Here is a 14,812-nt window from a genome sequence, read left to right on the forward strand (position 1 = left end):
TCCATTTTCTCCGCGAGTGGGCGGAGGCGGAAGGGCTGCGGAGCGCAAAGCACTGTGGGATTGTTCCTGAGGTGCATCGTGGGAAAAATCTTGTCCTGGTTGTGTTGTATTTGGAGCTTCAGTTCCTGCTGGCGTTGAAACACCGCAGACGAAATGCCAGAGCGAGACAGTAAGGCTCGGGTCATTTGCCCTTTATTACCTACAGGACTTGGGACGCTTGGAGTGTTGTTTTCGCTTCAGAGTTTAAGCACTGTGCGGGTGGTGGAAATCTGGCGAAGCCCTTTAGTATCAAATGAAGCCGGGCAGCTCCGGACTGTTGTCTCAGCTTTGTCCTAGCCCCAAGTGACGACGGGTGTGTATTGTCTGTGAAGTAGCCCCTACCGCCTGCACTTAATCTTGGGTCGCGCCAGTTTATCTTAATTGCAGCATCTTGGATGTTATTTTCCGGAAGTATTTGTTGATCCTCCAGCGCCGGTTTAGGGGCTCCCTCCTTTGCACCAAGAGTTCCTTGTATTTTCTCAGTTGGGTACCTACTACTTTGTGTGGTCACTGTTGCTGCTTTTGCCTTTCTTCTTCACTAGAATGGGAGCAGTTTGACGTGAAAACATCAGTATTGTTCATTAATATAGTCCCAACTTTTGCACAGGAACTGACACGAAATAGATTTATTAAATTAACGCCAGGGTTTTTTGTTTGTTCATTTATTTATTTACTTATTTTAAGGTGAGCCTTTCTCCAACCCTTTGGCTCCAGATGGCCACGATGTGGATGATCCTCACTCCTTCCACCAGTGAGTATTTCAGTATAGGACTAAGTATATGAGCTGGGGATGAATAGAGTGGTGTGGAAATGGTGAAGGAATTATAAATGTCTTGTCAACAAGGATAGTGACAAAAATTGTACCTCATGAGCCTTTATCTCTGAACTTTAGCTGCATAATGTCGACTGCATAAGAATATTAGAGGGGAAGTTCTGGCTGGGAGGGTGCGAGTTTTTAAAGTTAATGTTTAATTATATGATACAGGAATTCATCCTTGTAGAAAATTGAAGTAGAAGTAAGAGTAATATTCTTTTTGATAACATCCCCAGTTCCAGTCCCTTTCTTGGAAGTAACCACTGTTCCTTTTCCTTTTCATATGTGTCTTTTTCTATTTAAAATCCATTTATATGCATACATGTAGGTCTGAGGAAGATATACTATTATTTTGTAAGTTGACGTATTAAAATTAAGTGACGTTGTATTATATATTATATCATTTTGCTACTTGCTTAATTTCTCCACTCATGGTCTTAAAAATTATTTTCACGTAAGTGACAAAGACTCCCTCCCCTCCTTTTTTTAAACACATTTATCTCAGAGAGCGAGAAAGAGTAAGAGTGTGTGAGCAGTGGGGAGGAGCAGAGAGAGAGGGGAAGCAGACTCCCCAGTGAGTGTGGAACCTGGTGCAGGCTTGATATGCTACACCTTGATCTCTGGACCTGGAGATCCTGTCCTGAGCCAAAACCAAGAGCCAAAACTCAACTGACTGAACCACCCAGGCACCCCAAGGACTCCTGCTTTCACTAGACTTTCATCAAGCTTCTCTGGGATCCATTTTTGGCAAGTCCTATTAGGTTCAGTTTAAGCAAAGAATGCTGTTAAGCCATTTTATGGAGAGTCCCCTTAAGTAATCCAATAGATCAAGTCAAGCTCCTTTTTCCCTACCCTTAATGGCTAGCCAGTTTTCTCTTAATAATTTTTTTTTTTTAGTTTTTTTTTTTTTTTTTTTTTAAAGATTTTATTTATTTATTTGACAGAGAGAGATCACAAGTAGGCAGAGAGGCAGGCAGAGAGAGAGAGGAGGAAACAGGCTCCCTGCTGAGCAGAGAGCCCGATGTGGGACTCGATCCCAGGACCCCGAGATCATGACCTGAGCCGAAGGCAGCGGCTTAACCCACTGAGCCACCCAGGCGCCCCTATAATTTTTTTTTTTTTAAAGATTTTGTTTATTTATTTGACAGAGAGAGATCACAAGTAGGCAGAACAGCAGGTAGAGAGAGGGGGGGAAGTAGGCTCTCTGCTGAGCAGGGAGCCCGATGTGGGGCTTGATCCCAGGACCCTGAGATCATGACCTGAGCTGAAGGCAGAGGCTTAACCCACTGAGCCACCCAGGCACCCCAGTAATTTTTTTTTAATAAACGTCCAATTGTCCCAGTTTGTTTTCAGAGTTGAGTTTCAGTCCTTCTCCCCTATTGCAGTAGTCTTTATTCCTGTTATAGTAATCTTGAGCATTGTCTTCCTTGGGAACACTTAGAAGGATTCTTTGCTAAAACTGGGCACAGCAGGCCAAGGAAGAAAGTCAGAAGAGGGCTCAAATGGACCCAATTAAACTTTGGTCAGGGAGTGAAGTTTTTTTTTTTTTTTTTTAGATTTTACTTATTTGACAGAGAGAAATCACAAGTAGGCAGAGAGAGAGAGGGGAGGAAGCAGGCTGTTGAGCAGAGAGCCGGATGCGGGGCCCGATCCCAGGACCCTGGGATCACGACCTGAGCCGAAGGCAAAGGCTCCAACCCACTGAGCCACCCAGGCGCCCCAAGGAGTGAAGTTTTGTCACTTAAAATGATCTCTTGTACCATCATTGCTGTCTGCCACACGTGGGAAATACTGTCATGATCTAGTCTTTAGTTAATGGTCATTTAGGCTGTTTCCAAGTTTTTATTACTTTCAAAGCTGAAATTGTGCGGTGCCTGGGTTGTCTCAGTTGGTTAGGCATTGGCCTTTGGCTCAGGTCATGATCCCAGGGTCCTGGGATCAAGCACCATGTTGGGCTCTTTGCTCAGCAGAGAGCCTCTTTTCCCCGTCCCTCTACCTGCTGGCTCTTCCTGCTTCTGTGCATGTGCTCCCTCTCTGTCAAATAAGTAAATAAAATCTTAAAAAAAAACCCCAAAACTGAAATTTTATTTATACGCCTTTTTATACTCCTATTCCAATAATTAACAAAGCTAAATATGGGTGAATGGAGTTGGTAGGTCATAGGATATACCCACTTAAATTTTGATACAGCCAAATTGCTTTCACTTATGTGCCTCTCAGTGGAATATTCACTTTACAAATTCTCACACATACTTGATTTATCAGATTTTGTAATAGTCAACACTCTGATGCATTAAAAGTGGCTTTTTTTTTAAAATTTGTATTTTCTTGATTTCTAGTAAAGCTAACCATGGTTTTTAACATACTCCTTTTTTGATTCTTACTGGATACTAATTTTTAAAATTTTTGCCTTCTAGATCAAAACTCACCAATGAAGACTTCAGGAAACTTCTCATGACCCCAAGGGCTGCACCCACCTCTGCACCGCCCTCTAAGTCACGTCACCATGAGTAAGTTCTGGGGTCCTCCAACCTGTCTCCCATCTCCTTCCTACAGAATCTGCTGAACTAGATGTCGTATGAACTGGAAGGCTAGTTCTTTTTTGATGCCTATAATTCTGATTCTCCCTCTCTGGAGATTGAAGCTCCAGTGAAGACTAGAGTGTGCTAAGATCTGAGTACGTTCCACATACCACTTGTATTAATAGAATGCCACTAGTGCTTAAATGGATAGATTTCAGGGTCCATTGCAGCTCTAGGAACTCAGATGCTGAGGTAGAATTTTAATAGTGCTTCAAGTGGTTTTGCTGCTTTCTGAAGCTTAGAAACACTCACCTACAAATAGTGGTCTGGATCTCTGCGTGGTTGAAGCTGTTGCTTTGTTCCATATTCTAGGCCTTTCTTCAGTCCTCAAAGCCAGTTGTTGGGGGTTTCTGGGGCTGTGGCAATATTTTGCTATCAGTGAATTTCTTTCTCTTTTAGGATGCCAAGAGAGTACAATGAGGATGAAGATCCAGCTGCACGAAGGAGAAAAAAGAAAAGGTAAAGGAAGGATGAAGGAGTGTTGGACTGTAAGGTGGACAGTATTTTTTTTAAAGGCGTGGAGGTCAGTAGTTACTATGAGGCTGGAGATTAAGGTTTTCCTTTATTATCTGAGGTTCTCTGGTTTAGTGGAGAAGAACGATAGGCAGAGTGGCAATTTAGGACTTTGGGGTCAGTGTGCAGTATTTTAATCTCATCTCTCCAGTTCTTAGCTGGATAATGATGGGGTTATTCCCTAACATGTCTAACCCTCAGTATTACCATGAGTAGAGTGATTTCATAACTTTTTTTTTTAATAAAGATTTTATTATTTATTTGACAGAGATCACAAGTAGGCAGAGAGGCAGGCAGAGCGGGGGGGCGGGAAGCAAAGAGCCCAATGTGGGGCTTGATCCCATGACCCTGAGATCCTGACCCGAGCCAAAGGCAGAGGCTCAACCCACTGAGCCACCCAGATGCCTCTGATTTCATAACTTTTATCAGGTTGTCATGAGGACCAACTGTGGTAATGCATATAAGCACTTAGCACTAGTATCTGGCATATTGCAACCACCCAGTAAATCTTATCTGCCATTATCACCATCATCATCATGATTATTTATAAGATACTGAAATTTCTGGACCTTGTGTTTTGCTGTTATCTCTTCTGGGGAAGACCAGCAAGGGATGATTTTTTCTTTCTTTCTTTCTTTCTTTTTTTTTTTTTTTTTTTTTGAGTGTGAGCATGAGTTGGGGGAGAGGAAGAGGAATAGCAGACTCGCCACAAGCGGGGTGCATAATATGGAACTTGATCCCAGGACCCTGGGATCATGACCTGAGCTGAAGGCAGATAGCTGAACCAACTGAGCCACCCAGGGGCCCAGGAATGATTTTCAGTTGAAATTTGGAAGGTGATAAAAGTTTAGATAACTTCCTCTTGCCCTACAGAAAAGTCTCATCTTTAGAGACTGAGTGATACACAGTTGTGTGGCATTAAAGAATTCTGAAATGACAGATGGAAGGTTCCATGGTAGCATTGAAAGAGTCTATCTGTGAGCTGGAAGATGCTATAATTCTGATTTTGAGGACTATCCGGAGTTGGCCAGCAGTTCTATGAGGATGTATATGAGCTTTCACCAGACAGTTGGATAAAACAGGTAGGAATAATTCTGCTGACCTTGGGATAGCAGCTGGTGAGCCTTACACGTTTGTTTTTCTCTGGTCACAGTTATTATGCCAAGCTTCGTCAACAAGAGATTGAGAGAGAGAGGGAACTAGCAGAGAAGTACCGTGACCGTGCCAAGGAACGGCGAGATGGGGTCAACAAAGATTATGAGGAAACTGAGCTGATTAGTACCACAGCTAACTACAGGGCTGTGGGCCCCACTGCTGAAGCGTGAGTACCCAGGCTGCCAGGGCAGGATTCCCTCAGCATCCCAGTGGCCTACAATCACAGTGTGAATTCTTGTTAATACTTTCCTTACTTTGGAACCCAGGCTGAGCTATTTCAAGAAGGACTTGGTACTCACAAATAACTATTTTAACGTGGCTTCTTTCATTATACAGGGACAAATCCGCTGCAGAGAAGAGAAGACAGTTGATCCAGGAATCCAAATTCTTGGGTGGTGACATGGAACACACCCATTTGGTGAAGGGTTTGGATTTTGCTCTGCTTCAAAAGGTGAGCCATGGTGGGTGGGTAAAGAATAATCCTAGAATGCTGAATCCTCTTGTATGGGCCTTTCAAAGTGAAAGGGGGGAGGCTGCTCTCAGCCCAGTCCATATAGGAAGAGTAATAGTGGCTCTTGATTAGGACCAATTGGTACTCATCCTTTAAGTCTCAGCCTTAATTTTATTTTTTTTTGGGGGGGAACCTTCCCTGATCACCCAGGTATGGTTGTTTAACCATAACAAGTGAGGTTGTTAAACCCCACTCCTCACTTCCCACTTCTTGTATCTCTGCATAGCTCTTTTATTTCACATAGCATAGTTTTCACATTTTGTTTGTTTGTCTCTTCTGCTGTAAGCTCCGTTAAGGCAAGGACTATATTGTCTTGCTCAGTATTGAGTTCTTAGTTCCTGGCACAATGTGGTATATAGTGGTGTTAGACAAACATATGTAAAATGAATAAACGTCTAAATCCTACTTGGTTTCTTGTTAGGTACGAGCTGAGATTGCCAGCAAAGAGAAAGAAGAGGAAGAACTTATGGAAAAGCCCCAGAAGGAAACCAAGTAAGTAAATGCCAGGGAAAGTTGCGGGTTTAGGAAAGTGGGACCTAAAGTAGGAACACATTTGGTAAAAAAGAAAATATTTTTTTGTCTTTTCAGGAAAGATGAGGATCCTGAGAATAAAATTGAATTTAAGACACGTTTGGGTGAGTACAGAATTTTTACGGTAGTGGTTGTGCATTTTAGGTCGGTTATAGGCAATTTAATGGTCTGAGCAAGATGTGCTTTCCCTTCCCTTCAAACTGCTTTCCTCTTTCTTGCCCCGACATTAGCTAGTTTTCTTAGAATACTCTACCAGAACTTAGATGTGGACTTAGTCATTTCCTTTATTATTAATATCTCCTCATTTATGTTAGAAGCTCTTGCAGATTGTGGCTTATGCATTGAGGAAGGCAGCTTATAGCTTATCTGTTAAAAGAGGTAGCATGGTTGGTGATTAAAAGCTCAGAATTTGCAGGCAGAGACCTGGGTTTGAATCCTGGTGATGAAACTACACTAGGGATGTGATATTAGGTAACTCATTCACATCTCAGTGCCTGTTTGTCTCTCTGCAAAAATAGGGCTAATTCACCTCATGGGATTATTGGAGCCATTAAAAATACTATATGCAAAATGTCTGTTTTATTGAGTATGTAGCCAACCTGGTTTTTCCATCATTGTCAGTATCCCTTTACACCTCATCCTTCTTCCTCACAGGGCCTAATTCAATGCGAAGCCCATAGTGCCCCTGAGAATACAATGTAGAAGAGTGGATAAGAGCTCAGGCTTTGGAGTTAGATAGACTGGGTCCCAATCTTTATTCTCTCACTTCGTAGCTGTGTGACTTGAGGTAAATCACTTCCCTTTCAGCTTTGGTATTCTGATAACTTAAAAGGAGATAATGATGTGTACCTTACAGGGCTCTTGTGAAGACTGAGGCAATAGTATTTGGTGTGGTGGTACAGAGTAAACACTTACTAAATAGCAGCTGTTAGTGTAGAAGTTTCTCAGTGGCTGTGCTTGCTCCTGGTTCTCTTTTTGTAGGCCGCAACGTTTACCGCACGCTCTTCAGGAGTAAGGCGTATGAACGGAATGAGCTGTTCCTGCCGGGCCGCATGGCCTATGTGGTAGACCTGGATGATGAATATGCAGACACGGACATCCCCACCACCCTTATCCGCAGCAAAGCTGATTGCCCCACCATGGAGGTAAGTGGTTTGAGTCCTGAGAGCCTGTCAGGTGGGCCTTAAATCTGGGAGTCGGCCTTCCTTCTGCGCTGGATCTCATCCACCACATTTAACCCTGTCCACTTTTAACTTTCTAAATGTTAGTTGAATCCATTCACTTTTCTCTATTTCTATCAGTAAAATTCCAGTTGAAGCTGTCATGTCTGACTGGAACTAATAAAAGATGCCCTTGTTTTGTTTCCTCGCTTTCACTCTGGTTTCTTTTCAGTATTTTATTTTTTTTTATTGAGTCGTAATTCATGTGCTACATAATCCACCTTTTGAAAATGTGTAACTTAGCAGCTTTTAGTATATTCATAGAATTATGCAGCCATCACACAATATAAAAAAATTTTGGGAAAAAAAATTTTGATCCACCTCTACCCCACCCAAAAAACCCCCTGTACACTTTAGTCATAACCCCCACAGTCTTCCTATCCCCTTTTACATTGTGATTTTTCACATGTGGCCAGTGTGATATTTTCAACATAGGAATTTTTATCTCACCACACTTGAGAAGGTTTCAATGATTTCTCATTATTAGGATAAAGAGTAAAGTCTTTGTTGTGGCATACGAACCCTGGCAACTTCTGTCCTGAACCACTTTTTCATCATGATTCTCCAGTTTATTCTCCAGTGAATCCCAGCTTGCTAGATTCACTTCTTTCTCTTTTTCTTTTAAGAGAGAGAGGGAGAGAGAGTGTAAGTAGGGGCGGGAAAGGCTGAGGGAGAGAGAGTCTGGAGCAGGCTCTACGCCTATTGCGGAGCCCAGTGTGAGGCTTGGTCTCATGATCTCTAGATCATGACCTGAGCTGAAATCAAGAGTCAGATGCCCAATCTACTGAGCCATCCAGGTGCACCTAGATTCACTTTTGACCCAGGTCTTTGTATATGTCATTCTGTGTGACTGGAACGTTCTAGGACACCTCCTTTCCCTGTTTTTTCACTGAGTTGGTTATAACTCACCCTTGAATTGGTTAAGTGAATGAATGAGTGAATGAATGAGGAGATTCTTGCACTGTGATATAATATCCTTGCTGCTTCGGGTTTTTAGGCCCAGACCACACTGACCACAAATGACATTGTAATCAGCAAGCTCACCCAGATCCTTTCCTACCTGCGGCAGGGTACCCGCAATAAGAAGCTCAAGAAGAAGGATAAAGGTAATCTGGAGGGTTAGGGAGAGAAACCTTAACTCTGGAGGGGCACCTGAGGGTGGAACCAAGGTTTCCTGGAGCCTTTTGTGTCTAGAACATTGGGAGGCTCCTGGGAAGCAGAAAAAAATGGGAGCAATGGAGCATTAACAAGGAGATGGTTACACACAGGTTCTGTCTGCTTGAGCTTCCCAGGAAGCAATGGACAGCTTTGAGGCTTGAGAAGGGAGAGTATGGGGAGCTTTTGTTATTCCACCTTCTAAACAGATGTTTAATGAGTATTCAGAGCTGGAGAGCATGAATTCCCACCCATGATTCCTTGAGTGGGAATCAACTCAGGAATGTATTCTTCATTATTCTTTCTATATTTTAGGGAAGATGGAAGAGAAGAAACCCCCTGAGGCTGACATGAAGTATGTATCCTAGCACTGTCACCTGCTAAGTGTGAGGAAAGGGTTCCCTGTTTCTTGTCTTTGGCATTTTGGGGAGGTCTTGATATGAGAATCTGTGGAGAAATGGCCAGGGAAAAATGGAAGTGTGTATGACTTTGGCAGCTAGTGATCTGTTTTTCTAGTATATTTGAAGACATTGGGGATTATGTGCCATCCACAACCAAGACGCCTCGGGACAAGGAGCGGGAGAGATATCGGGAACGGGAGCGTGATCGGGAGAGAGACCGAGACCGTGACAGAGAGCGGGAGCGAGAACGAGATCGGGAGAGGGAACGGGACCGAGAGAGAGAGGAAGAGAAGAAGAGGCACAGCTACTTTGAGAAGCCAAAAGTGGATGATGAGGTGAGATATGGCCCTGGTTACCAAGTGGGGAGCTGCCCATCTGTGTCTGCTCTTCCAGGTACAAGATTTGTTTGTTAATATAGGTGCCTCAGGGCTCCATAGCAGCAGCGGATTCAACTAATCCAGGGTGGGAAGCATCCTGAAAATGAGGCAAAAAGTGGGTAGGGAATTGATTCACCGATCAGTCAAGCAGGGGAGGAATTAATACAAATCCCTCATGGCAATACTCACTTCAGTTTCTGTTTTCTTTCCAGCCCATGGATGTTGACAAAGGTGGGTGACATCTGAGACATCTTGCATTGGCTCTGGCCTTTTTGGGCTGAGAGGCTGCTGTCCTAGAGTTCAGAGTTGGCAAAGGCTGGGATTACGGGACTGCCTGATCTGAGTTTTCATTAAGATCCATGTCTTGCTTCATGAAATAGAAGATGAGTCTGGAGTTACCCGAATCTTCCTGGGCAATGGCAGGGCATATTTGCTCTGCTAGATACAGTTCCTCCACCTGCAGGGTTCTGAAGATGTGAGGGAGGTCGAACTGGCAGTATTCTGTGTACATAACTCCATCTCAACCAGAGTAGCTTGTTATTTAAGGATTCATTTATTTCCAGTAGAGAGAAAGAAAGAGCACGTGTGCGTGTGCCCACATAAGTTGGGGGAGGGGTGGAGGGAGAGAAAATCAAGGAGATGTCCCTCAGAGCCAGGAGCCTGATGTAGGGCTCAATCCCATAACCCTGAAATCATGACCTGAGTGGAAACCAAGAGCTGGCTGATGAACCAACTGAGCCCCCCAGGTGCCCTGGGGTAGCTCGTTATTAGTTGGAATTTGAATAAAGTTTTGTTAGCTAAAAGCTTTCTCTTTTGCTTAAGAAAATGACTTTATGAAAACAGGTTGGAAAGTATGTTTCGGGAGGGAGCAGAGGTAAGTTTCTTGTTTCACAATCTGAACAGAGATCTCTTTTCCCTTAGGACCCGCATCTGCTAAGGAGTTGATCAAGTCAATCAATGAAAAGTTTGCTGGGTCTGCGGGTTGGGAAGGCACTGAATCATATCCTTTATTTCAATACGTTGCTGGAGTCTAGAAAACTTGTCCTGTGTTCTTTCTAATTCCACTTACCTCCCTGCTTCCCCACAACCCCCGCCCCCACCCCGCCTCTTGCCTTTTATAGTAAATTTTGTCAGGGATGCAATTATTTCGACTTTCCCACTTCTCAGAGGATCTACTCACGTCCTTAAAAGTTTTCATGTTGGGACGTTGAGCCCTTGGTCCTTCCTTCTTGAAGCTTTTCTGCTATAGGTAGAATTATTTTCTTTTTTTTTTTTAAGATTTTATTTATTTATTTATTTGACACAGAGAGAGAGAGATCACAAGTAGGCAGAGAGGCAGGCAGGGCTGGGCGGGGAAGCAGGGTTCTCTGCTGAGCAGAAAGCCCGATGCCGGGCTTGATCCCAGGACACTGAGATCATGACCTGAGCCCAAGGCAGAGGCTTAACCCACTGAGCTACCCAGGTGCCCCTAGAATTATTTTCTTTAACATAGCATATGCTGAAGAAGCCAGAGGACAAAAAGCAGCTGGGAGACTTCTTTGGAATGTCCAATAGCTATGCCGAGTGTTACCCAGCCACGTACGTGAGACCGTTAAGGGAGGCTGGGATGATTGGAGAACAAGTTGTGGGGAGGAGGCTGAAGTGGAAATCTGATTACTTGGGACTAAGGGGTACTTTTTACTTGGATGAACATTTCTTTTAGGCACTGAGTGGGAGGTCTCGGGTTGGGGCGTTGGTCATTTTTAGGCATATAGCATCTTAATTGGGAAGGTTTCTGGTTAAAGCATAGGGGTCTGGGTCTGCACCATCTGTCTAACTTTTGCTTCTTTTCAGGATGGATGACATGGCTGTGGATAGTGATGAGGAGGTGGATTACAGCAAAATGGATCAGGTATGGCATTGGAAGGATGAGTGGGGAGTCTTAGGCAGTTACTCTTTGGCACATACCTTCTTCCCCCCTCCCAACAGATTGGTGTCTCATTTTCTGGGTCTTCACCTTCCTTCAACTGCAACAGTAAGAGCAGCAGCATTATGGAGTCATGGGAAGCTTAACTGTACAAAACAAAATGAGATAGGCCAAAAATAGGTTTTTTTCAAAAGATTTTATTTATTTATTTGAGAGAGAGAGAGTGAGAGAGAGCATGAGAAGGGAGAAGGTCAGAGGGAGAAGCACTCTCTGCCAAGCTGGGAGCCTGTTGCGGGATTTGAGCCGAAGGCAGTTGCCTAACGAACTGAGCCACCCATGCACCCAAAAATAGATTTTTTCTTCTTATTTCTGACAAAGTGTCAGATTTTGATTTCCATTGTAGGCGTAAGCAAGCCTTTAGTGCATAAATAGAAAGGGTAGAAGAAATTTCAGTGTTTAGAAAATAATCAAATTTTATTCTAGCCAGGATTGAAATGTTCTTTGCTAGTCTTAAAAACAAAAATACTGGGTGCCTGGGTGGCTCAGTGGGTTAAAGCCTCTGCCTTTGGCTCAGGTCATGATCCCAGGGTCCTGGGATGGAGGCCCACATCGGGCTTTCTGCTCAGCGGGGAGCCTGCTTCCCTTCCTCTCTCTCTGCCTGCCTCTCTGCCTGCTTGTCATCTCTTTCTGTCAAATAAATAAATTAAAAAAAAAACTTAAGAAAAAAATCACAAAAACAAAAAAAAAAACCAATAATACTTTGGGGCATCTGGGTGGCTCAGTCAGTCAGGCGAAAAGACTCTTGATTTTAGCTCAGATCTCGATCTCAGTGTTTTGAGTTCAAGCCCTGTGTTGGGTTCCATGCTGGATGTGAAGCCTGCTTAAAAAAACAAAACAAAACAAACCTCAACCCCTGACACATAACACCATTAATGGTAAAGAAATTTCATCTACTTTTTCCTTCTCTTTACTGCAGTGGTTGAGCCTGGTTTATTTCCATCTTGGAGACTTACTTAACCCTGGTTCTGCCATTTATTTAGTTTTACCTTGCCAATTAATTTTACTGCTTATGCCCCAGTTTACTCATCAGGAGAATGGAGAGGACTGTGGTTCTCTTTTAATAGCGTTTGAGAGAATTAAATATGTGTTTAGTGTTCAGAACAATGCCCAGTACATAGTAAGTAGATAGTAAGCATTTATTATTATTTATCAGGGTGGGATTTATGAATAATGCAACAGGATTGTGAGAGGACCTGGCTTTAGTAAGGGCTAAAATTCTTTTTCTATGACATCTCTTCCTTCTCTGTCCCCATTCTGTCTTCCAACAGGGCAATAAGAAAGGACCCTTAGGCCGCTGGGACTTTGATACCCAGGAGGAATACAGCGAGTATATGAACAACAAGGAGGCTTTGCCTAAGTGAGTCGGTACTAAATACGGCCAGGGAGTGAGGAGAGGGATGATGATGGAGTGGGCTAGCCTTCACCAGGTTTGAGGGTGGTCTGGCTGAGACATTCCTAAACAGGTTCTTTAGTCATAGGGCCATCTGGGAACACCTCTGTACTGTCATGCAACCTTTGGTGCCTTCTTTCCCTCGTTTGTCCTTTATTTTTCTCAGAGCTGCATTCCAGTATGGCATCAAGATGTCTGAAGGGCGGAAAACCAGGCGCTTCAAGGAAACCAATGATAAGGCAGAGCTTGATCGCCAGTGGAAGAAGATTAGTGCAGTAAGTGAGATCACTTCTTGGGTGAACTTCAGCTGGGAGGAGACACTGGCCCACAGATAAAAGGAATAGGCGGGGGGGTAGAGAGCCATGGAAGTAGAGAGAAGTTCGCCTTGTGCCTCACGTGATCAGACTGACAGTGTAACTATTGGGTGTAACTGTTCTTTTTTGTAGATTATTGAAAAGAGGAAGAAGATGGAGGCTGATGGGTGAGCACCAGCATTCTTCTTCTGGGGCACTGTGGGAATTGCTTAGAGAACTGATCTTAGGCTGACTCACTTTTCCTTCCATTGCAGAGTTGAAGTGAAAAGACCAAAATACTAATCTCCATTTCCAAGTCCAAAAAGACTCCCCACAAGGATGAACTCACCAGTGCTTGCTTTCTTTAATTCCCAAAAAAGTTGCAAGGTCTCTTTTTGTCAATGTATATAAAATGTTACTGTATGATCATTTAGTTCCATTAAATCTGGCTAACCTACTATCATGTCTTCTCTGTTGGAGCATCCTCCCTCCTGGGCCCCTGAAGCACTAAGACGGCTTCTAATTCTACTGATTGTGTAACATGCTCATGCAGAAAGTTAGCTTTCCTTGAGCTGTGATTTTTGATTCCTAGGCAGTAAGGATCCTAGCAAGGACACCTAGTGGAGAAGGAAGTAATGACCTCCCTGATGGGCAAGAGGTAGATAGAGGAACATAAGCATGATTGGTCTCATGTCAGACTCATTCAGGCCCATTTGGGGGTCTACTTTTAGCGTAGAGAGTCCCTGGGCTGCCAGTCTGATCCCAAGGTTGTACAGGACTAGGCTGTAAGTGAAGGCAGCTGACGAGAATTACTTGGGAAACAAAAACGGATTTATGCCCTCCTGAGAGCTTTGTTAATTCTAAGCAAAAATTGTTGTTTCTTTGGCTGAAGGGATAGCCTTGGGGGAGTCCTATGGTAAGCCAGCAGGGTTTGGTGCCCTTTAATACCCTGAAATTTTGCCAAGGCCTAAGGTGGATCCCTTGGCCTCTGAATCATTTCATCATTTCATCCCCAACCTTTTCCTCCTCCGGTCTGGTGCTCCTAAGAGTCATCCCTTTTTTCTTGGCCGGATCCCTAGCTGCCACTGCCTGTCTTGAGCCTAAGACCTGTGGGAAGGCCACATACATGGAAAGCTAGAAGGCCAGCTTAATCTTTGCCTTGCCCTTGATAGGGCAGCTTGATAGGGCAAGAGCATGTGAGGAAAACAGCTTTGTGCATGGCACCTAGGGGGTTGAAATTGGGCTTTAACTGCAATAGCACCTAGAATGCCTAATATCAGACAGTAAAGGACACGCTGGTTTCATGGTTGTAGGCATTGGTCCCAGTTAAGAAAAGGGTCACAGAGACCTGGCTTCAATGAAGATAGCTAGAGGGTCATTAAATTTAAGACCTGGGGTTTGGGGTGTATGGCTGGCTCAGTCTGTAGAACATGTTTCTTGATGTCACGGTCCTGAGTTCAAGCCGCACACTGGGCAAAGAGCTTACTTAGAAAACAAAAGCAAAAAACCCTGGGGGTTGACTGTCCATTTAAAAAAACCATTTCTGCAGCTTTTGGTGTTCAAGCCTCACGCTGGCTGTTGGGCTTACTTAAAAATAAAATCTGTTTCTGCAGATATTACCAAGCCTTGTGGACATGCCCAAAATCCTCTGGTTGGCAACATGGGTGACAAGGGCCCCCCACACCACGTGGCAACTTTTCCATTCACATAGGACATAGAGCTTCTCTGAGGTCCCTCATCTCACTTTCACCTCTCCGTGAAGGGGTTGGATATCAGCATATAATATGTCTTAGAAGGCTTAGTAGCACAGTGATATAGAAGCTTCTCTTCAGTACCAGGGGTTTGTGCTCCTTATTTGCCCCACC

General features: G+C 43.8%; 1 protein-coding gene across 1 annotated transcript; it reads left to right on the forward strand.

Annotated features, from left to right (window-relative positions):
* The first annotated feature begins 11 nt into the window (after positions 1 to 11).
* IK (IK cytokine) lies at positions 12 to 13,405 on the forward strand. The gene is made up of 20 exons (XM_059174792.1): positions 12 to 169; positions 724 to 790; positions 3,271 to 3,363; positions 3,835 to 3,894; positions 5,102 to 5,269; positions 5,440 to 5,554; positions 6,036 to 6,106; positions 6,203 to 6,249; positions 7,127 to 7,290; positions 8,363 to 8,471; positions 8,836 to 8,875; positions 9,037 to 9,256; positions 9,511 to 9,529; positions 10,220 to 10,298; positions 10,796 to 10,876; positions 11,132 to 11,189; positions 12,533 to 12,621; positions 12,821 to 12,929; positions 13,101 to 13,135; positions 13,223 to 13,405. The coding sequence occupies exons 1-20, from the start codon at positions 154 to 156 to the stop codon at positions 13,248 to 13,250; spliced, it is 1,668 nt and encodes a 555-aa protein (XP_059030775.1). The 5' UTR covers positions 12 to 153; the 3' UTR covers positions 13,251 to 13,405.
* The last annotated feature ends 1,407 nt before the right edge of the window (positions 13,406 to 14,812 follow it).

Source organism: Mustela lutreola, chromosome 5 (genome assembly GCF_030435805.1).
Source record: "Mustela lutreola isolate mMusLut2 chromosome 5, mMusLut2.pri, whole genome shotgun sequence".
In the NCBI taxonomy this organism is placed as follows: domain Eukaryota; kingdom Metazoa; phylum Chordata; class Mammalia; order Carnivora; family Mustelidae; genus Mustela; species Mustela lutreola.

What these genes read in the sequence shown, in the direction of transcription:
- IK (XM_059174792.1), top strand. An exon ending in GATCCTCACTCCTTCCACCA is followed by an intron (nt 791 to 3,270) that starts GTGAGTATTTCA and finishes TTTGCCTTCTAG; the next exon opens with ATCAAAACTCACCAATGAAG. An exon ending in AGTGGAAGAAGATTAGTGCA is followed by an intron (nt 12,930 to 13,100) that starts GTAAGTGAGATC and finishes TCTTTTTTGTAG; the next exon opens with ATTATTGAAAAGAGGAAGAA.